The following is a 22,537-nucleotide window of genomic DNA, read 5'->3' as shown; positions in this document are numbered from 1 at the left end:
GAGTGCTTATCATGTCTTCCACTGTCGAAATCCGCAGTTCCGATTCAGTAATCTTCTGGACCGCATTTTGGATATCCTGCTGGAGCAGCATGACGTTAGAGCCAACTGCGCCAATTCTAGCCTCTAGCACATTCCTCGACTGGGTGATAGCCACCAACAACTCTGCCTTATCATTTATGGATGTTGCCAAGTTCTCAGGGTTGGGCGATTGGGCCATTGCGCCTGTGTTTTTATCTAATGTGGATTGTTTTGAGGCGGCCCCCTGTGATTTATCTTTTGCCATTGTATCTAAAAGTTGTTGAGGTAGTCACTATGTGCATGTCCCGATGCGCCCTGGTGTCCGAAGGCAGTCCCTGCACTAACTGTTCCCGCCGGATCCCACCTGTAAGCGACCGGCGGCGGCAGTCCGGGCAGGGCACAACACCCAAAAGCCTCACCAGGGTCTAGCCCGGCCGCCTACGCAGGTGGGCTCCCCTAGCCCCCAAACAGGGGCCCCTGTCTACTCCGGCACCCCACTTGAACGTGGGGCCCCGGATCATTCTTATGGTTAGTTGTGGTGGATCTCAACAACAGGCACCGAGGCGGATCAGCAGTATACTGGAATCTTCTATCTGATCCACACCTCTATGTTCCTTTGACGTCTTAGGGTGCCAATCGGCCGCCTGACCCCCTCGGATATCAGTAAGGACTGTGTGGGCTATGCGGCAACCACTGCCACCGCCGCCTGGCCCAGTCCACCTCGTCATGCTAGGAGATCTAATTACCAGGTCAAAGGCTGCAGCACCAGGTCGAAGGGGCCCACCACGTGGTAAACTAAGTCTATCCCCATCGGTCTTGAGGCTGCCCGTGTGGAGGCAGAAAGGGGGAAGCAGAGGGCCGGAATCACTCACCGCTGATCTGCATCGACACAGTCCTGAAATAGGCCCACCAGTTCTATCTCAACTGCAAAGAGCATGCCACAGCTGGCCAAGTGGCCCAACCACCACCACCACCACCTCCAGGCAGCGCAGAGTCTTGGGCTGGAGAGTGCCAAGGTCCGATATGGCCGCCGAGATCCAGGCACCCAGCGTCTTCCAGACCAGGAGCACCAGCGTCTACCAGGGCAGGAGCCCGACAGCTCCTGCTCACCCACTTGTCCCCCGAAGCAGCGGCTCTGGCACAGCACAGCTCCCACTCTGGAGTTCGCCTGGGGGGGCGGAAGAGAGAGACACGCTTCTTTGTTGTATCTCTGGCTGGGCCCCGAAACTGCCAGGCCACTCCCACCCTGCGGCCTGAAATGGCCACAGAGCCGATTAAAGGCGCTGATGAGGACTCCGGAGAGTCGTGTCCCCAGTCCTGCACCACACCTGAGCACTCCCGGAGGTCACCCCCCCTTATCCAGGGAGGGAACAGCCTCTTGCACCATGGCTCACTCGGCTGCATGCCACTCACTACTGCACGTCACGCTCGTCGAGGCCGGCACCCTGGGCTCTAGTTTTTCCGCAGCCGCTCAGCATACTTTGATTGAAAATTTGTAGTGCATTAGGTTTCTCCATGTCCAATGCAATCAACAACTGCATATTGTCAGCATAGTTCATCAGTCAAACTCCAATTGAGCAAATATGTGATGCCAGTATTTGCACAAATAGATTGAATGGGGTGGGGCTGAAGAACACCACAAGTTAGATTTTTTTATTCCAAACTGGAAAAGTTAGATAAATTGCCTGGGCTATATCTGCCAAGTAAGATCTCACTCATTACAGCACTACAACTGTTATGCTGACTTCTCCCAGTCTAATAGTTAACTGTTTGTGTTGTCGCGTATCGGAAACTGCTGACAGATATAATAACACCAGAACTGAGGCCTGACCTTAGTCTGCCCAGATACAGAAATAATCCAGCACAAACAGCAAATCAGTTTCTGTGCTAGGTGCTGCTCAAATACCTGACTGAGCAATAACCAACGTTTTGTTTGGTGGAAAAATTTTGTATAATTTATTCAGTGTAGTAACCTTAAAAAAAATTGGTGTCAGCCACATTCATTAATTTTCATTAATGTCCTGTTCTTGCTGAACATTTCATCTCCACCTTCAAACCTTCAGCTCTTCACATTGGCCCACCATCAGCTACTATTTCCTAACTTAACTTCTTTGAGCCTGCTTAAACTTCCTTCCCACCAGTCCTTTTTGCTTCCTTTTATTTGCACTGTAATCCTTCTACATCTACTACTACTACTACTAGTTCTACTACTAGTTCTACTACCACTACTAGTTCTACTACTACTGTGTTTTTTGTTTCTCTAACCAAGAAATCTAACCTACTTTGCAAGGCTGTATCTAATTTTAGTTTTTTTAATTTCTGGCCCCTGTACCATACATGAATTGAGTTGATGGGTTTGTGATATGCTCTTTTTCTGCTGTTATTAGTTTCTTCTCCTTTATGAAGAAACGCTCTTCATCTCCATAGGTTTATTTGTGCAACACGCTGACACATTTTTCTGGTAAAGTATCAGTTTATGAAAAATTGCAAATATATAGTACAGTTTAACAGTACTAGTTTAAACTATATAATAAATGTTACCAATGCTTAAAAGAAATATATTTTTGGTTTTATTTTTCTCTTTATTCATAAGTTCAAATGCCCTCTTTGTTAGGGTGTCCTTCCGTAGGCACTGGTTCACCACGTTTGCTCAAAACAATAAATGGTACATAAAATGAGCTTCTGTTTTTTAACGTGATCTAGCTTAAATATATTTTAATATACATATAAGGTTTATATGTTTTAGATGTCAAGTCTGTTTTCAAATGACTTTCTCCATGATCTCCCAGTGTGTATTTAGAACATTTTTGGATGCTGTCCAATACTTTTAATAAGATAACCGTAGAAAGGAGAGTTCATGTTCAAAGAGTGTTTTTTAACTTTCATTTTTTAATATATTCTGTGACAGGGGTTAACTTCAACACTCAGTTTCCATCTGGGTTTACGGATTTCTCTCAAAATATTGCACAGCAGAAGTGTGACCAGCACCTGCCACATGACCATAATCTGTCAGGAAAAACTGAATACATGGCATTCCCAAAGCCATTTGAAAGTACGTCATCTAATGGAACAGAAAAAGAAAGGTATTAATATTTTTTTACTGGCTAGGATAGTATAAGACCTTTTTGCACCCTGACTTGTTGATGCCCTGTTTTTCCTTGCTGATGTTTCCTACTTACAGGAGGGGGCTGCCATCTTATAGTAATCTTGGAAATTGCTCTCTAAAGCTGTTTTTCAAAGTTCTGTGCTTTTCAGTGCCATACATGGACAGTTCTCGTGTGTACAGGGCCATACGATTGTCACAAGGCACTGCACCCACTATTTTGTCTACATGTCAGTGTTAATTAATGAAAACTGTTTGCTGTGCTGGTGTATTTTAAAAATATTCTCAGTGGCCAGGCTGCTTACAGCGTGAAGCGGCCTGTTGAAAATATTTCCCTTGGATGGTGGAGCATTATATAACTTGTCATGAGGAGGTGACAGCAGAGTAATATGCTTGCTGCACTTGCCCTTCAAGTTAATTTTTCTGCAGGAAGCAGGCTTGTACACCTGGCAGCAGCCTTTGACAGAAGTATATACATTATTTAGGCTTATTGAATAAGCAGTCCCCTCTTTATAGTTAAAGAATTGCAAAAAGTGTAAATGGGTTGTGTTAAAATTGGCTTTCTGTGGCTGCTTGAAGTCTCTCTATCAAGACAATAGTAAAGCTATTCCCTAAATGGGATAAGTAGGCTATTCCATGTTTTGGACCTATCACACGTTGAGAAACTTCACATGAACAGGTTAGACTTTTTTTGAAGAAATCTTTTTATTTTATTTTTCATATTAGTTTAAACAGGTAAACCTACAAGTCATAGCTGGTCTTCAAAAATGGACACTCAAGAGGTACTCAATTTACAAAATAGCTATTGTTTAACTGTTCAAAGTAGTACAAAGTTAGCTGTCATATTTTGCCATTTAATACTTTAGAAATTGGGGATCAGCTTATCGAGCATATCACCCTGGAACACTGTCCAACATTTGAGTATATATCAAACAGTTACACATGAAGCAAATTAACAACAGTGGCACCCAGTAAACCTAGCTAGGCTGTATTTACAATAATCTAGATATCCTAAATGGTGGTCAAATTTGATGTGGACCTACTAGAGGTTAGTTTGGAGCAGATCTCAGGTTGATCAGGATTGGTGATAGTGGAAATGTCAAGCCAGCCTTTTGGGGGTTGCATTGTAAAACATTCTATGTATAATGCAGACAATTTTCAAGGGAACTCATTTCTGAATATGGAGCATTGCTGTAAGAGCAACTTTGAATGGGATAAAAATCACTTTATACGTAGGTTGCTCAAATTACCAACTAGAACTCCCCTAGTCCCAGTGTTCCTGGATATTGATCTCAAACGGACAGATTACCAAGCAATCTTAAGGCCATTGTTGTATTGGGTAAGGCTATGGACAACCCGGAGCTGTGTAACTATAAAAGTGGATTGATAGAAATTATTCAGATTGATTAGTATAAGAAAATCGCATGGTTAAAACATATTTCCTTTTGGTATATCAGGTTAGGGTTGTCCCATTATTGAGAAGAACCTCAGAATCTGACACCCCCGTGTAAAAAGCTCGTAAAGTCCACTTTCTGGTCTTATGTCAATGGTGAGCTACTCCATAGTTTATCCATTGGCATATTGACTCAGAAATTTCTGATTGTAAAGGATAATGCTGCATTTGAACCATTCATGGACAAGATCGGACCACCATTAGCAAAAACGTTATACTTTCAATTTAGATATGGGGTGCTCCAGACGAATGCAAATACCTGTAGGTGGGGGGGTAAAAATGATAGTGGCCTTTGTATCCTCTGCTCTCTAAAGGCAAAAGAAGACAATGTCCATTTAATGTTTTTTTGTCTGGTTTATAAGTCACCTAGGGACTGTTGGATTAGACCCCTCTGTAAAAATATGGGCGTTAGGTCCTACAAAGAGGCAGAGCGTATAATTAAGTCTAATACCTCACAACTGGTAGTGTTTTGCATAAGTAGGTTTTTATTTAACGTGTACCTCATTAGAAAACAGCTTGGCCACAAGCTGTAATGTAATAATGGGGTCCGTAGTCTTCTCCACCCTGCATAAGTTACCATAGAATGCACTGATTTCATCTTTTAAATGTGGTTTTTAAAGGTTTTAATTTCTGGCTTTTAAATCATGAAAAATAACTCATTTATTTAAATTATAAAGTGAGATCTTGATTTTAATGCAGTACTTGTAAAATCATTGATATGGATCAATTGTTTGTTTGCCTCATTCTATTTATTGTAACCTAATCATGTGACTATCTGTTGGTATAGGGTACTGTATATACTTGTCTGTAAATGTTTCTTTTTTTTTGTACTTCCTGCTTTTATGGCTATATTAGCCGAAATAAAGTTGAAACAAACAAACAAAACAAAAGAATAGGGAGTAAATGAAGCTATCAAAGCTTCCCAGAAAGGGTTATAGTTTTGGAGATTAAAGATGGATCAAGGTGTGGCATTCTGAAGATGTTGACGTTTATTTAGGTTTATTACACATAGGCCTAAATTCTTATCATTACTTTAATGGGTTTTTCAATGGATGAAGACATAAAGGCTTTAACAACCATAATCCTGTCTGAGACAGACTGAAAAGGAATCACTTTCTGTAGAGTGTTTAACTACGGTATGAAAGAGCATGGACGTGAGAATTAAGTAAAATCTGGATCAAGTAAGACATAAAATTCTTTGCTAGAGTGTGGACCCACTGTTGCAGGAATTCTGCCTAAAAACAGAACTATGTGTAGGATTATGGGACCTTGGTGCATAGGGACTGAGTCATCCTACCACCTTAGTACCTATGAGCCCAGGACTGACTAGCTATAGTGTCACACTTGCTCTCCTACTCACTCACAGAGAAGCAAGTGATTAGACCGCCCAGAACTCAACACTATCGAATCTCTCAGGAATCGCAGTTGCAAGACACCCCTTTTCGCTCGCACTCTTGTACTTGTTCACAATAAGATTTGACAGACACAAAAAAGTTTAAAATATTTATTTTAACTAACGTGCTCTTAGATGCAGTATTCGTGCCACAACAAACAGAATAATGCATAGTGCAAATATATATGGTGAGCATAACAGTTAGTCCATAAATCATGAAAGGAGATTTCATTAAGAAAAGTCAGTATAGCCTAACCTCCTTCCCCTTGCATAGAAGTAGTATTATTATAGATTATAAGAGCTTTGAGTGGGCTTTGTCTGCAGACCCCATACCTTAGCCTATAGTGGGTAGATCTACATCATAGGTGCTGTCTAACTCTTCTCTCTGGAAAGGTCCCTATTCAAGTGTGTGCTACCTATTCTTGTATTCCATTACGAACACAGTATGTTCTCTCAAACAACAGCTGCAACGGTATGTTTTGTCTTGGTGCTAAGGCCAGGCCAGAACAAATAACAAGCAGCATTGTTGTTTGACCTTGCCCACAATGTTCAGGCAAAATCCCAGGGACCTGTAGAGTGTGAACACAGCAATGGGTTCTCATGTGAAAATGGCAATAGAGACCGTTGCAAAAATAAAAAGTCTTGTAGTAAAGTGCGCAAAGCAGCGGGCAATCTGCTGCGTGCTCATGCTAACTTAGAGAAGTCGACAATGCCCCCCTAGACCATGTGACACCATGTAACGAGGCTACAGTCTTCTATCCCAAACATTGTGAGCATTGTGAGTGAGGAGGACGTTGGTTTTTGAAGGACTGAATACGAGGAAATTTGTGTTCATTTAACAATGAACAAGATCTAGTGCCTCCAGTAATCACTTAGGTTTAACACAATCTTGTCTCCCTATACGTAGCAACAGCTGACCATCATTTGCATACGAATAAGGCAGTGCTCACTTGATTTACTACGTAGATTAAAGGATGCAAATAGAGAATAATGACAAGGAAGGTCCCTGTCAAGTACCCTTTATCCATCAACTGTCAATCAAGATAAAAGGTCCCAACTGAACCATCTGGGTTCAGTCCTATTGAAATTATTTCATCCACTGGTGTACTAGTCCTCCACTAACGTCCTCGGCAAGAATCGAGTAGGACGTGTTCTTCCGCTGTGTTAGATATTGCTGATAGGTCTAACAAATTCAGAGCCCCAACGCTTTGTCCATCCACATCTACTCTTGATTCATCTCACACTGAAGCAGGCAACAGTACAGTGCTAAACACGGGTTTGAAAAAACGCTTGACCTTTGCATGCAACTGTCCATACTATAGATTTAGCAATAAAAGGGAGCAATAGTAATGGCCTAAAATTATTAGATGGTACCAAAGATGGATTCTTATCGTTTATGGAGTGGAGCTGAACATAAGCGCCACCTTGCTTGCTGATGTAAATTTATTGCTTTTCTCTTTCCGCACCCTGAGACATGAAGCGTGAACAATTGTTAATGCCAGTGTGCAGATTGGTAACTTAGGGCTTAAATGATAGAGATGTCTAACTGCAGATCCCTTACCTTTGAATTATCTCCAAACACCAGACTTGATCCGGCAATTTTTCTACAGCAGTACCTCTGCGTATCGGTAAAGGGCATCGAGCGACTCCCTAATGACTTTGTCCACCAGATGTGACATCAACAGAGTCCATATAAACCCTCCCCTTACACAAGTTTCTTCCTTTACGGTCTTCTACGCAGATGTGGAGAGAGGTGCTCTGGCAATTTTTGGCCTCTCTGGATGGTTTGTCGACAGCGCAGTGTGCTTTTTTCTGGTGCAGGCAGGGTCTTGTGGATGACATAGCGGCCTGGACTCTCTTAGTCTTTGTATGTGCTATCTGGGTTTTCACAATAACTCTGAAGAGTATGACTTCTGTCTTCAGCTTCGGCCGTCGGCGCTGCAGGAGAATAGCATGACTATCCTGCCAGCTCGGTGGTCAAGGGCCTCACATCGGTACCGGTCTTCTTGTTCCGAGGACGGCTTGAGATCCTATTATAGGAGTCCCTCACGCGAGCGTCCTTCATCCTAAATGTTGACTGGTAAGTCACGCCGTAAGCAGTCGAAGTTATGGCCTTCCCTGCCTTTGCCGTATGCACTGCATCTCCAATGTGTCTCCACGTCCTCGGGTTTAGGTGTCTGAGCGAGAGTCTACCTGTGCCATCCGGTATTCCTCTCGTCGGGCCACTCTGGATCAATTGAGAGAATATTAGCTCTCTCTTCATATTATATTTGGTTCTCTGCCTCCCTCTGATGTACTTCTCTGCCCCAAGGAGGCCAGAAGATCCTTGACTGAATTCATGCCTGCATGGTCACCCTGGTGTCAGTGAATCCTTCTGTATCTGTGGTTGGATCAGTCTGTGGTCTGGTGCACAGCCCCTTGGGTTTCCCACCTGCCACATCAGTGTCTGCTCAGCTGGCTGAAAATTCAACAGTGCCAATCGTCGCTACTGTATCTCTCCTATCCGGCGTTGAGTTTTCGCCACAATGACGCAGAGTTTTCGCCACATTGATGCTGGCAGTGGCATCTGCAGAGCGGGTCACCCCTGGCTACCTTTCGGAGTAGCCCTCAGCTGTTTTCACTGCGGAAGAGCGATGTTTCGGTGGAATCGATGATGGCCAGAGCGATGCTGCTCAGCTTCCTCTGGAGTTTCATTGGGTGTCTAAACTTGGTGAGGCTAATGGTATTGAGTCCTCTCCCTCCTTCAGCTCATTTTCTCCTCCTGCCCTAGCTATTGAGACTAGCTCTGATTTTGCTGAGCTTCCAAGGAGGGTTGCAGTATTTCTGAAGTTGCAGCTCCCTTCTGCCTTTGATTTCTTAAATGGGGTTCTTCATCAGGGCTGAGTCTGTGCGTGCTCCCTTCAGTAAGGCCGCATTTGATATTTTGCCAGGCACAAGGGCTAAGCGCGTTTCAGGGGCCCTGTTGGACTGGTCTGTAGCTCATAGGAATTGTCTTGTTAAGTGTTTCTCCACACTAGCCCAGAGGTTCTCTCTTTACACTCTATCTGATGCCCTTCTTTCCTAGCTGACGCATGGGAAGGGACATGGTTATTGACTGGTTCTTACCCTAGCTAGTGTTCTTCTTTACTCTTTTCAGGCATTAGCACTTCATGTGCTAGTGCTCACTGTACATGGGCAAGCCAGGCCCCTCCCCTTTCTCTCGTTGGGTCCCTTGCAGATGTACCTTGTCCGTATCTTGGCATGAGAGGCCTAATCTGGCGATCCTAACTCTTCTATCTCCCCAGTCTAGGTCCACTCTCTCCCCTTAGCTCCGCTGTGCCGTCTCTTGCGACCAGACCCGACCCCCTTCTTGGAAGGTTCGAGACTGCTGCCCGCTCCTGCGCCTGCTGCTGCTCCAACTGGGACCAGACTGCCTGCAACCACCGTAACCTTTCTCAGCCGTTTTTTTTCTTACATTTTCCCTGTTGTGCCACTGTTATTGTGCCCATCTGTGTCTTGCTCTAAGTACACCACTGTTTTTATGTTCTTGTGCCTGCCTGTTCCTTTCGCCCCTGCCCCCCCCCCCCCCGAGATTTCCCACGCTTCAGCCTCTCCTTCCTTTCACCTCCCTTACTTAATGCTGGCCACATGCAGTGGGCGCGGCTAAGGCAAGCCCGTCTGCGCCCGTCCCCGACCCGACCGTGGCTAGCGAGCGGTAGGAACCATGGACCTCCCACTACCCATCGCTACGACACCACCACCCTCCTCGCACTCCACCCTGGAAGACTTAGAGAATGCCAACAGGCCTTGCCGAACACAACCCACGGCCAATTTTCCTGCCTCCACTAGCACCAGACCATCACCGCCACCCCGGTCGTCAACACCGCCGACACCCTAAAATGCATCCTCCTCCACATACGCTCTGTACAGAAACATGCCATGGAAATCTGGAACCTTCTCAACTCTCTCTCGCCCGACATCGCCTTTTTCACAGAGACCTGGACCAACGCATTCTCTGCCCCGATATCCGCACCGCCCTCCCAGACGGATACAAGATCCAGAGAAAAGACTGCCCCAACCACCCAGGCGGGCCTCGCCATCGCCCACAAGAGCACCCTCTGCCTCACCACCTCCAGCGAAACCTTCCCCTCTGCTAAACACCTGCACTTCCAGATCACCCCCAAAGCCACACTCCGAGGAACCCTCCTCTTCATACCCCCCGGCCCCCGAGTACCCTTCGCCACCACCATCACCAAATTTATTGCACCCCATGCCATCGCCTGAATAAACTACATACTCATTGTAGACCTGAACTTCCACCTCGACAACCCCAGCAACCCCAACTCCACTAGCCTTCTTGACAACCTCGCCAGCATCTGACTTAAACAACTTGTCAGCAACTGACTTAAACAACTCGTCAACACTCCAACCAACAGATTAAGACACACCCTCTACCCCATCTTCCCGGCAGGAAACTGTGTCCAATTCAGCCACACAACGCAGCCACCATGGACCGACCACCACTACGTACACTTCGCCATCAACAAACCGAAAGCACCCAAACCAGCCCCACGCCCAACTCGAAGGAACTGGAGCAAGGTTACTAACGAGCAACTTAACTCCACCCTCACCCGAGACAACCACACCTGGGAACCCGACGCAGCCAGAGAATTCCACAACTGGATCTCCAACTGTGCAGACAACTTCGCCCTGCAACTCCGACAGATAACGCCCCAGGAACGCCACCTGGTTCACCACCTCTCAACAAGAAGCCAGACGCACCTGCAGAAGCCTGGAGAAGACCTGTAGACAACCGAAAACCACACGACCTACAAGGCACCATGATGGACTACCACAACCAGACCAACTCCACCAACTCCAAGGAACTTTTCAGTGTCATTCAAGAATTCACTAACCCACGCAGCGCATACATCACCCCATCCCAAGACCTCTGTGACAAGCTTGAAACCTATTTCCACCTCAAGATCAAAAAACCTCTACGACAACTTTATCGATCATCCAGCAAGCACCACAGACGACCCCACGCCCCCAGAAACGTCAGCCAGCCCACCATTTCCAACAGGACACTGATCACGGGTGAAGACACTGCCTCGGCCATGAAAAGCATCCCCACCGACCCTTGCCCCCTCACATCTACCTCAGAGCTGCGGCCATCATCGCACCTGAACTGCAACGCGCCATCAACACCACCTTCAAAACAGGCACCTTCCCAGACAACTGGAGGTGCGCAGAAGTCAGACACCTGCTTAAGAAGTCCACAGCTGACCCCACCAGCCTCAAGAACTATTGGCCCATCTCGCTCCTCCCCTTCGCAGCCAAAGTTGCAGAGAAAACAGTCAACAGGAAACTGACACGAATTATTGAACGAACACCATCCTCGAGCCATCCCAATCAGGATTCCGAAGCAACCACAGCACAGAGACCTCCCTACTCCCCGCCACAGACTACATCTGCACCCTCCTGGACCAAGGCATCCCTCATCCTACTCGACCTATCCGCAACCTTCGACACAGTCTCCCACCGCACACTAGTCGCCATACTACACAACACAGGCATACAAGGAACAGCCCTGGACTGGATCCGATTATTCCTCACCGGAAGTGTCGTGTTAATATCTAGGACCCTAATTCTATATTCCCGATTTATGCACTTTTGAGGTTATAATCAATAATATCCTGATAAAGGCATAAGAATCAGATTCATATTCAGTAATAGCCCATGCAATCCAAAGCACAGCACGTCTACTCCCATCGACTCCTAGAAAGCACAACGCGTTCTTTAAACAAACCAAGCCTCCAGCAGCCCGGGAAAACCCCCTGCTTTTGTTTTGATTTGAACAAGAACTCCTGAAGTCCAGAAAGAACTGTTAGTTCTTAGTGACGTCTTATGTCCAACCTTACATCAAACTCTGCAGCTTCCAGGTATAAAATACCAACAGTTGCCTTAAGCAAACACACAGTGGTTTGGAGCAGAGCGGCCATCTACTTGCCCGAGAGCCCAGCTGATGCGAGAGCCCACGGAAGCCGCCCCTCCTGTTTGACGCACTGAGAGAGACGCTGTCTTTTTCTCCAGCCGAGAAAATCCAGCTCCTGTGTTTCCAGCCTACCCTTGCGGGTTGCTGGGATGTCGAGTCCTGAGGAAAGAGATACCAGACCTCCCACATTCTATTACCAAGGTACGGAGCTGACTAAACCCTTGAGAGAATTCTTGATTCAGATTCTTGGCAAAATTATCTTAACCAACTCATCTTTAAACTGCTACTTACTCGTCCCATCCCACGTATTAGGCTTAGGTCAGGTACACCGGGGAAGGCTTAGTTAGAAGCACCAGTTGAGTACGTTAGTCACTGTATTTATGTATGTATGTATTTTATCCATTTTAAAGTATCATATGTCTAAGAAACCGTATCAATGCTTTTACGGTATTATTTCATAATACTATTTTTACTGTACGCACTTTACTTTAAGTATTGCAATTGTGGCAATTCATTTCTCTTGCATGAGGAAGAAGACTGCTCAATAAATAACACCTTTTATTGAAAAACGCCCGTCTTTCTATTTCACTGCATTCTGGTAAAACTAAGTATGCACTGCTGACTGAGTAAAATAGCTGTCTATTGTTTTCTCACGACTCTAGAGATATACTCTTATTCTGAGGGAGCAAAGTTGTCATGTTTATGCAGTTGTCTGAAACTGAATCCCTTCTTGTCTGAGCCAGGGGAGCTTGTCCCTCCCTATTCATTCCAGAAAGTTTCCAGTGACCTCTGAGCTAGCTGGCGCAAACCTAAATGAAGTTTAACATAGTCAGTAGAGACCTAGATGACCTCAGTTCTACGTCTACACTGCTGTTTGTTATTTCAATGCGCAGAGCCTATTGGGAAAATAGGAACTACACTACAGAAGAAGCCAAAGGATCAGACTGCCACAGGGTACATCACTGAGCCCCACCCTCTTCAACATTTACATGGCCCCCTCGCAGCCATCGTTAACAACACAGCCTCAACATTGTATCCTACGCCAACGACACCCGGCTCATCCTCTCCCTTGCCAAAGACCCCACCACTGACAAACTCATCTTCCAGAAAGCAATGCAAGACGTCATAGTCTGGATGACCAACAGCTGCCTGAAGCTCAACGCAAAGAATACAGAAGTCCTTGTCCCTCGGTACCACCCCTTCTGCATGGGACAGCACCTGGTGGCCAACAGCCCTCGGAAGCCCACCTAGCCCCTCAGACCATGCCAAGAACCTCTGCATTGTACTCTACACATCACTCACCATGAATCGACAGGTCAACATTGTCACCTCCAGCTGCTTCAACACCCTCGACATCCTCCGCAAGACCTTCAAGTGGATCCCCCCTGAGTCAAGGAAGACAGTGACCCATGTACTCGTCACCAGCAGACTGGACTATGGAAACCTATTCTACGCTGGCATCAAGAAGACCCTCCTCCGCAAACTCCAGACAATACAGAACACCGCCGCCAGACTCGTCCTCTGCATCCTGCGACACAAACTCATCAGCCAACACCTACGAAGTCTCCACTGGCTCCCAGTGGAGAAAAGAGTCACTTTCAAAATCCTTACTCACGCCTCAATGACAGAATCCACTTCCCCGTATCCTAAAGAAACCTCTGATCTTCCAACCTCGCACTGGCCGACACTCCGCACATCCACAGAGCCAAAGTGTAGTGTAGTTCCTATATTCCCAATAGGCTCTGCGCATTGGAATAATATATCCTATAGATTAGACGTAGGACTGAGGTCGATTAGGTCTCTATTGAATGTATTCAACTTAATATTGAGTGCCTGCTAGCTCAGAGGTCACTAGAAACTTTCTCGAATTCCCAAGAAGGGATTCGTTTCTGACAACCGCATAAACATGACAACGTTGTTTCCCAAAAATAAGAATTGTATCTCTAGATTCGTGGAAACAACAGATAAGAATTTCACCGAGTCACTAGTGCATGCTTTGTTTCTACAGATTTGCAGAGAAATAGAGGGACGGGCGGTTTTAATAAAAGGTTTTATTGAACAGTCTTCTTTCTCGTGCAAGGAAAGTGAACTACTAAAAACGTTATGCAGGCTGCAAAGTATAGTGCGTACAGCGAGAACAATATTATAAAATACTGTAAAAGCATTGTATGGTTTTCTAAGCCATACAAAAATACATACATAAATACATTGACTAAAATACTCTACTAGTGCTTCTAAAATACACCTACCCCAGTGTACCCAACCTAAGTCTAGTACGAAGGAAGAAGTAAGTATTGTGTAGCATAGGTTTAGTTTTCTTTGCCAAGAATCTATCCTAGATTTCTCTTAGGTTCTAATCAGCTCCATACCTTAGTTTAGAATGAAGGAGGTCTGGTATCTTGTCTTGGGACTCGATTTTCCAACAACCCGCAAGGGGAGCTTGGAAACACTGGAGCTGGATTCTCAGCGAGAGTAAGGACAGCTTCTCGATCAGTGCATCAGCTGGAGGGTCGGCTTCCTTCGGCACCTGTTGTAGTGAGCTGCGTCGGGCAAGTAGATAGTCAAACTGCTCCAAACCACTGTGTCTTGCTAGAGCAAGTGACGGCATATTTATACCTTGAAGGTGTCTTGTTTGACGTAAAGTCTGGCATAATAACATCAGTAAAGAACCCCAAGGGAATAGCAGTTCTTTGTAAAGTACATAAGTTCTTGGACAAATTAATATTCAAGCACGGAGAGGTCCCTGACTGCTGAAGCCGATTTTCCAAGAAATTGTTGTGAATTTTTGGTACGGGTGGAAGTAGCCATGCTTGTATTTGGACTGCATGGGCTACGTCCAAATAAGAGAATGATTTCTATGCCTATATAAGGGCAATGTGAAATGTACCTATATAAGGGCATGAATCTGGAAAATTCGCTCGGATCCTTAAACGCCATACAGCAAAAGCAGGCAGAAGATCCTTCTCACATTGCAGCCAAGACCTGGAACGAGCTACTGGCAGACATCAGATGCGCCCCCTCCCTGAACACCTTCAGGAAGACCCTCAAGAACTTGCACATCGGCTAAACAGATCTGCGGACACCCCCCACCCCATACCCCCCTCAACTCGGTGACTTGAGACCCTCACGGGTCAGTAGCGCGTTTACACTTCCCTGATTGATTGATTGATTGATTCTGTGTTTCTGCATGGCCTGTTTTAATCTGCTACTGCCCTGCACAAAGCTGCTGTTGCTTTTTGCTTTTGGACAATGTTTTTGTGCTTGTGGGAGACGTTTTTTTTTACCCCTCCGATACCAACCCCAACATTTGGTTACAGACCTGGCTGTTCTTCAGATGTGTGTTCTACCCCTTTTTTGGGGTTTATGTCAGTTTTTTATCTTCAGTTTCTTAAACATAGGTTTCTTCACCACTCACTCTGGGTTGGTTCGTACAGAGATTGGCGATCTCTTGGGATTCTTTTCCGCTGAGTTTCTTTCACTTCTCCCAAGCGCAGATACAGTTCCTACTCCTTGAGAGGTTCGTTCTTCCTTGAGCTAATGAGAATTCCAAATACTATCTTGGGTGATGTCAGGATCCCCACTCATGTTAAATGGCTTATTGTCCTATTTGCTTCTGGCCTCCTCACTTGTTAGGCTGTAGGCACTGCCTCTCTGGTTCTTTGGGTTGGATCTTCCCTTGTGTCCTTGGTCTTTTAATACCATTTCCTCAGTTTTTATCTGCTGCTTCAGCTAGGTCTTTTCTCCATCTGCTATACTTTAAGATGGGGACTAGTTAGCTGAGTAGGCCTCCCCTGTGTTGGCCTTGTTCAGCTCGCCCCCTTTTTACAGTCCACCAGAGTATTCTTTTTCTTTCTAGTCTAGCGGGGTTGTTTCTTCCCTGCTGTTTTCTTTTCAATTGTCTCTCAGCCACTTGATTGTAACCGTTCAGTCAGTAGTATTGTTTTACTTTGGTTTTTTTGGGGGGTGTGTATGATTTCTACCACCTCTATATTCCTTTTATAAGGGGCCATGTAGCTGGTTGGCAGCTCATCGTTGTCTCATCTTTTCTCAAGACCTATGTCGCCATTTGTTTGTGTCAGGAATCAGGCTACCTGTATAGTCGCAGGGGTGGGATTGTAAGAAGGCATGTGAACCCGTAAATAGTCTGAAACTTACTCTACGAGAGGCGACTGGGATAGGCAATTTTTACACAGTCCCTAGAGCCCGTAAAATGACAAATGCGCGCTTTATAAAACGACAAATCAAATCACATCGGGAAGAAGTCGGCACTTGGCTTTCTGCTGTGCTCGCGTATCTTTGACATCCTGTGGGATATCCTGTTCCTGGTACTTTGGATCCTTATTCCTTGCCATTCATCAAGGGTGGCCTGTCACTTCAAGAGGAGTAGAGTGGGGTTCACTCTGGTTATTTTTCCTCACCTTTTGGGGGCAGTGTTCTCTGACGGAAGTTCTTAGTTTGGCTAGAATCTGCTTTCAGAGGGTGAGGTTGTCTTCGCTCCCGTGGAACGCTAGTCACCCCACCTATACAACTAGTGGTGACCCCTATTAGTATGTACCCTTTAGGCACTTTTTATTATGCAGTGTTTATTTCAGTATGTATGATTGTGTGTGTGTGTATATATATATATATATATATATATATATATATATATATTCAACACAGCGGTAAGTCGTACCAGACAAACAGGCGCACTCATTAATTTTCTTCAGCCCGATTTTATTTCTCAAGGCTCTCCCCCCCCCCTCTCATTCTGACAGATGCGTTTCGGCCTAAAACGCATTTCTCAATGTCACTTGAATAAAGTTCAAAATAAACTTAAATACAGGTGATTGGTGCATGTGACTTTTCGTAACTACAGAATGCAGTAAAGATAGAAAAGGTGACTGCATAAAATTTATGGTAGCCATCTTGTAATGTGCAAATCGTGCAAAGTATACAAGTGTTCAACTTAAAAGGAAAATACTACATAATTGTACGTGTATGAACAATACAATTCATTATTATAGAGAATGGTTGAGAATACATTACTCATAATGAGTGAATCATTGAATCACACATTTCATACTCAACCAGTCTCAACAGTGTTTTCTGTCCAAATTCACACGTTTGACATATTAGTGCCCTGAATGGGCTATGAGCTGAATTACTCATGATAAGTTCAATAGTACAGGACCTATATAGAGCCAAACTCCATTTAGATTAATGCCTTAAATAGGCATGACGTAATTAGGCCCTGTAGCTTCCGAATTTCCAATTGGCTTAAAAGAGAGTTCTTACTAGATCCTAAAGGCCCACAGTTTAATATCAACAAAAATCAGAAGAGAATTGCTCAATTTTGTATAATTACATAATACAGCGAAAAAGGGGAGAAAAAGAATAGAAAGAAGAGAGAAGAAAGGAAAAGGAAGAAAACCACCTACATCTATCTAATCTCAATTAAATTCATTTGCAATTTAGTATACAATACCCATCTAACACTATTTAGATTATAATGGGTCTTTAGACTAGTTAGCAGCAGTTTAGTTTACAAAAAGGGGAAATGTGTGTGATAACTGTCCAGAGGGGTCAGCCCAGATGTACCCACATGTCTTCATCCCCATTATGGCCATCTGGCATCATGGTTTGAAGGTTGATGATGTACTTGGATTCTAAGGTCCGCAATTTCTTCAGTCTGTCCCCTCCTCTTTCATTTTTAGGGACTTGGTCCAGGCTGAAGAAACTCAAAAGATCCCTGTTGCTTTTATGGTATTTCTCAAAATGGCGAGCTATAGGATAGTTCACATCTTTGTTGTTAATTGCTCGCATGTGTTAGAGTATCCGTTTTTTGACTGGATGAATTGAACTGCCGATATACCTCTTATTACACGGGCAGATCAGGCAGTATACTGTATAGTCTGAGTTACAGTTCAACAGTGAATTGATTTTCCAGAGGCTTTTAGGGTCATTGACATCTGTTCTATATGCGGTAACCTTTTTGCTAAATTTACAAGCTTTGCAGCTCATGCAGGGATAAAACCCCAAAGCTGAATCCTTCTCCATTGAATTTATTTGAAAATGACTGTGTACCAAATGGTCGCCCACAGATTTCCATCGTCTGTAGGTGATAATTGGCTTAGCTGGACTTGATCTGTCTGTAGAATCCTCCAGTTTTTTCTGAAGATTTTCATGATTTGGTTAGATTTACAGTTAAACTGTGTAATCATTCTTACTGGTTCCCCTTTGGTGTTATTGGGTTCGGTTGCAGTTTTATTTTCACCCTTCCCCTTACAAATGAGGAGGTCCCTTCTCTGTACTTTGTCAACTCTGCCCTCCACAGTTTTGAGACTGTTTGTTGAATAGCCCCTTGCAATGAAATGGTCTGCTGCTTCTGATTTCGCCTGCTGGTATTCTTTCTCCAAGGTGCAATTGCGCTTAATGCGCAGTAGCTCTCCATAAGGGATATTAGAGAGAAGACTCTTCAGGTGATGACTTTCAGCATGCAGAGTCCCATTTCCTACGGTTGGCTTTCGATATAGCTTAGTCAACAATCTGTTATTCTCAATGTATACTGTTAAATCTAAGTAACATACTGTCTCACTACTTATATTGGCTGTGAAGAACATGTCTAAGGCCATCCCTCTCCAGTGTGGGGTGCCGCAGGGCTCCTCCCTCAGCCCCACACTGTTTAATGTCTACATGGCCCCGTTAGAGAAGGTGGTAGCCCCATTCGGGATTAAATCCATTAGCTACGCAGAGGACACCCAGCTTGTCGTCTCGCTCTCACAACAAGAGGGCCGTTCAGCCGACCTCCCGGATTATCTCACAGCCATTTCCTCCTGGATGTCTAGCTCGAAACTCAAGCTAAATGGAACTAAGACTGAGATCATGTTCTTAGGCAATCAATTCACCTCTCTGCCCCCGGAGATGTGGCCCGCCTGTATGGGAGATCTTCCTCCCCCCAAGCAACAAATCAAAAGCCTAGGGATCTGGTTCGAACCCCAACTAACCTTCAAGACCCATGCGCAGAAGGTGGCAGGAGGGTGCTTCGGCCTGTTACGGGCAGCCCGGAAGGTCCTCCCCCTCCTTCCGTTTCAATCCAGAAAGCTGCTGATTCAGGGTCTGATCCTGTCCAAACTGGATTACGGCAACTCCCTTTTCCTCGCTGCCCCCCTTGCCACTATTAATACTCTTCAGCGAGCCCAGAACGCCGCAGCTAGGCTGCTGATGGGGGCGCCGAGACGGGCCTCAGCCAAACCATTGTTGAGAGCCCTGCACTGGCTCCCCATCCAAGAGCGGATCACTTTTAAGTCACTCTGCATTGCCCATAAAACTCTGCAGGGCAAAGGCCCTCCGGCCTTGAGAGGACTGATCCGCCCCTACAAGTCGACCAGGGCCCTTCGCTCAGATAGAGAAAATCTGGCCATCATCCCTAGAGTGAGGAAGGCACGCACAGGAGGCCGCCGGTTCTCACTGAATGTGTCAAACAAATGGAATGCCCTTCCTAGAGAACTTCGAATGGAATCGGGTCACTTGAAATTCAGAAGAGCACTCAAAACCTTTCTCTTCCCTACCATCCCTTAATTCTGCCTTCGCTTGAGTTCATTGGGTTCAGATTAGGATTAGCGTTGGGACGCTTCAGGGCAGCCATGCGCTCTATAAGTCCAAAATCAAATCAAATCAAGAACAAATTTAGACTGTTATCATTAAGGCGATCGATATATTCATCAGCCGAGGAGCGATCTCCTCGCCAAATGACGAAGAGATCGTCAATATATCTTGCCCATAAGGCAATCCTGTCCACCCACAGTTCATTATCATCTGCCCAGGCCACGTGCTTCTCCCACCAGCCGACTAATAAATTTGTGTATCGGGGGGCGAAGCACGTGCCCATCGCAGTCCCCTTAGTTGTCTGTACAATTGTCCTGCGAAGATAAAAATGTTATGCTCTAAGCAGAACTTGGTCATATTAACCACCATCAAGTTATGGTCTCTATATTTCAACGGTCTCTTCCCTAGGAACCACTTGATGGCTTCTAGTCCCTGTTCATGATGGATAGAAGTATAGAGACTCGTGATGTCCAGAGTTATGAGCAGCATATCTGGCTCCATCGTGATCCCCTCAATGAGTCGTAGGATGTCCCGTGAATCTTGTACATATGACACCAAGTCTTTCACCATTGGAGAGAAGAACAAGTCTATGTAGATGGAACAATTCTCTAAAAGACTCTGGTTAGAGGCCACAATCGGTCTCCGGGGGGACAAGTCAAATCTTTGTGCACCTTGGGCAGGTGATAAAAGGTGGGCAGGGTAGGACTCTCGCAGTACAAAAAAAGAAAATTCTCATGGTTAATCATTCCAGCAGTTTCCCATTCCTTGAGAAGTTTATGAAAGTCATGGATGCAGTCATGATACTCTGTTCTGGAAATAGTCGTGTAGCAATCTTGATCTTGTAATTGCCTAAGTGCTTCCTTCAGATATTGCTCTTTTTCAAGAATTACGATGTTACCTCCTTTGTCTGAAGGCTTAAAAATCAGACTTTCGTCATTCTTCAAGCCTTGTAACAGATCCCAATCTTTTTTGGTGAGATTGTGTTCATTTATCATGGGGACTTTGCTCATCATTAGCTTTTTGAGATCTGTGATCAGTGCTTCTTTGAAAACATCTATGGCATCATGTGGTGTCTTAGGTATTGTCCTTGATTTGCATTTCAGTTGACTATTGCCTCCACACTGGGTAACATTCATTCTTCTAACATGTTCTTCCGCCATCTCTTGTGTATTCATGCCTCTAGTGTCTTCGTTTTCCTCATCTTGTAGCCTTAAGAGTGTTCCCAAGGCAGTAAGATCATTGCTTGCCAATATATTCGAATCATCTGTCCTCGTCTCTTCATTGTTAACATCTTTACGAGGATGAAGCAAGTGGATTTTTTGCAATTTCAGTTTTCGAATATATTTGAACAGATCAATCCAGATCTGGGTGTATTCCGGTTCCATGGTTGGGCAGAAAGTCAGTCCATATTGTAGCACTCGTGTCTCGTCGGTATTCAGGGGTCTTTTCGAGAGGTTGATAATGGTCATAGTATTTTCCTCATTAGCCATTTTCCTCTCCGTCCCCGACTGCGTGTAACCCGTTGGGGTATTTCTTCTCCCCCGTCTTTTGTGGCCCCTCCTTGTTTTGTGTTTTTGTTTTGTTGTGGGGGGTGTGTCCTGGGTGGTGGTCTTTGATTGGTTTCGCGCATAAGTTTGTATTCCCGAAAATAACTTGGTTCATTGGACGTTGTTGCTTCATCTATGTCCACAGTTTGTTCATTTTCGGAGTTCTCCACCTCTGATTCTGAGGTATCTCGAGAGACGGTTGCCACATTTTTTGGGTTGCCAGCTTCTTTCTTGGGGCATCATATTTCCGTGCGAAGGTTAGCACTCCTCCAGAGCGATAATCTTGCTCGTCTCTCTGGAATTTTGACTGTTTTCTTCTTCTAATGACCATTTCATAATCCTTCAGTCGTTTTGTCATGCTTGTTTATATATATATATATATATATATATATATATATATATATATATATATATATATATATATATATATTTTTTTTTAAACACCAATGTCCCAGGACACACAAGGCTGGGCTCTCTGGCTTGATATGCTTGATTCAATGTATTCCAACTCCTCTTTCAGTAATCAACCTGTCGTCAAGAGCATTGTCTAACAAGGAATTTTAGGTCCTACAAAAGGGACTCACGTTCTGTCCAACAACTGAGTGGGCTTATGTTCAGACACGGATTGACCTCTACCACTTTGTGCACAAATTTAAATTGAGAAAGACTTTCATTCTACGTTCAAACGGCCCAATTCAAGAGCCACAACATCCCAATCTGCAACTGGCAGCTCACCCACAAACAAATGGGAAACGGAAATACAACATGACCAAGACCCAATGGTTGGCTGTGAATGCTCTGAGGGATGACACCTCCATTGTATTAAAACAGTCTGATAAAGACGGCAATGTGGTGGTAATGGCAATAGAAAAATATAAAGAGGAAGCATTGCGCCTTTTGGTAGACGATATGAGCTACAAGAGAGTGAAGAGAGATCGTTTTAGCAGTGTCCTGGCACTTTATGATCTACGTTCTGCCACTTACCGAAAGTTCACAAAGATATCTTGAAACCTCGAGGGCGTCCAATAGTTTTGAGCAAGGGAAGCCTTCTAGAAAAAGCATCAATCTATGTGGACCACTTTTTTCCCCGCTGGTAAAAGATCCAAGTTCCTCTATTCAGGACACAACAGACTTCATACAGTGGATACAGGATATCCAATGGGAACCAGATTTTCTTTTCATCACAATGAACTTTACTAGTTTGTATACGTACATTGCACATATTCCGGGCTTAATGTCTCTAAAATATTTTTTGAAAACCAGGCCATTGAAGTTCATGACTCACAGCAACATGGTACTTGAGATTGTAGAATTCTGTCTGTATAACAATATATTTCTCATAGGGGGGCAGCTCTACCTGCAGACACAGAGAACCACTGTGTTGTGCACGTGCTTCGCCCCCAGCTACGCAAATCTTTTCGTGGACTGGTGGGAGAAGCACGTGGCCTAAGCAGATGACAAT

At 44.8% G+C, this 22,537-nt stretch overlaps 1 protein-coding gene across 8 annotated transcripts in view; it reads left to right on the top strand.

The window, feature by feature from the left end:
* The window catches only part of PCM1 (pericentriolar material 1), a 1,333,387-nt gene that overhangs the window by 623,124 nt on the left and 687,726 nt on the right, over positions 1–22,537 (top strand). For all 8 annotated transcript variants that reach the window (XM_086962572.1, XM_086962571.1, XM_086962570.1 and 5 more), the window contains exon 22: positions 2,927–3,101. In XM_086962572.1, coding sequence (XP_086818698.1) covers positions 2,927–3,101 — 175 coding nt within the window. The remainder of the gene's footprint in view (positions 1–2,926; positions 3,102–22,537) is intronic.

This window comes from Lissotriton vulgaris, chromosome 3_1 (genome assembly GCF_964263255.1).
Source record: "Lissotriton vulgaris chromosome 3_1, aLisVul1.2, whole genome shotgun sequence".
NCBI lineage: Eukaryota > Metazoa > Chordata > Amphibia > Caudata > Salamandridae > Lissotriton > Lissotriton vulgaris.
This window is presented reverse-complemented; position numbering and strand designations above follow the sequence as displayed.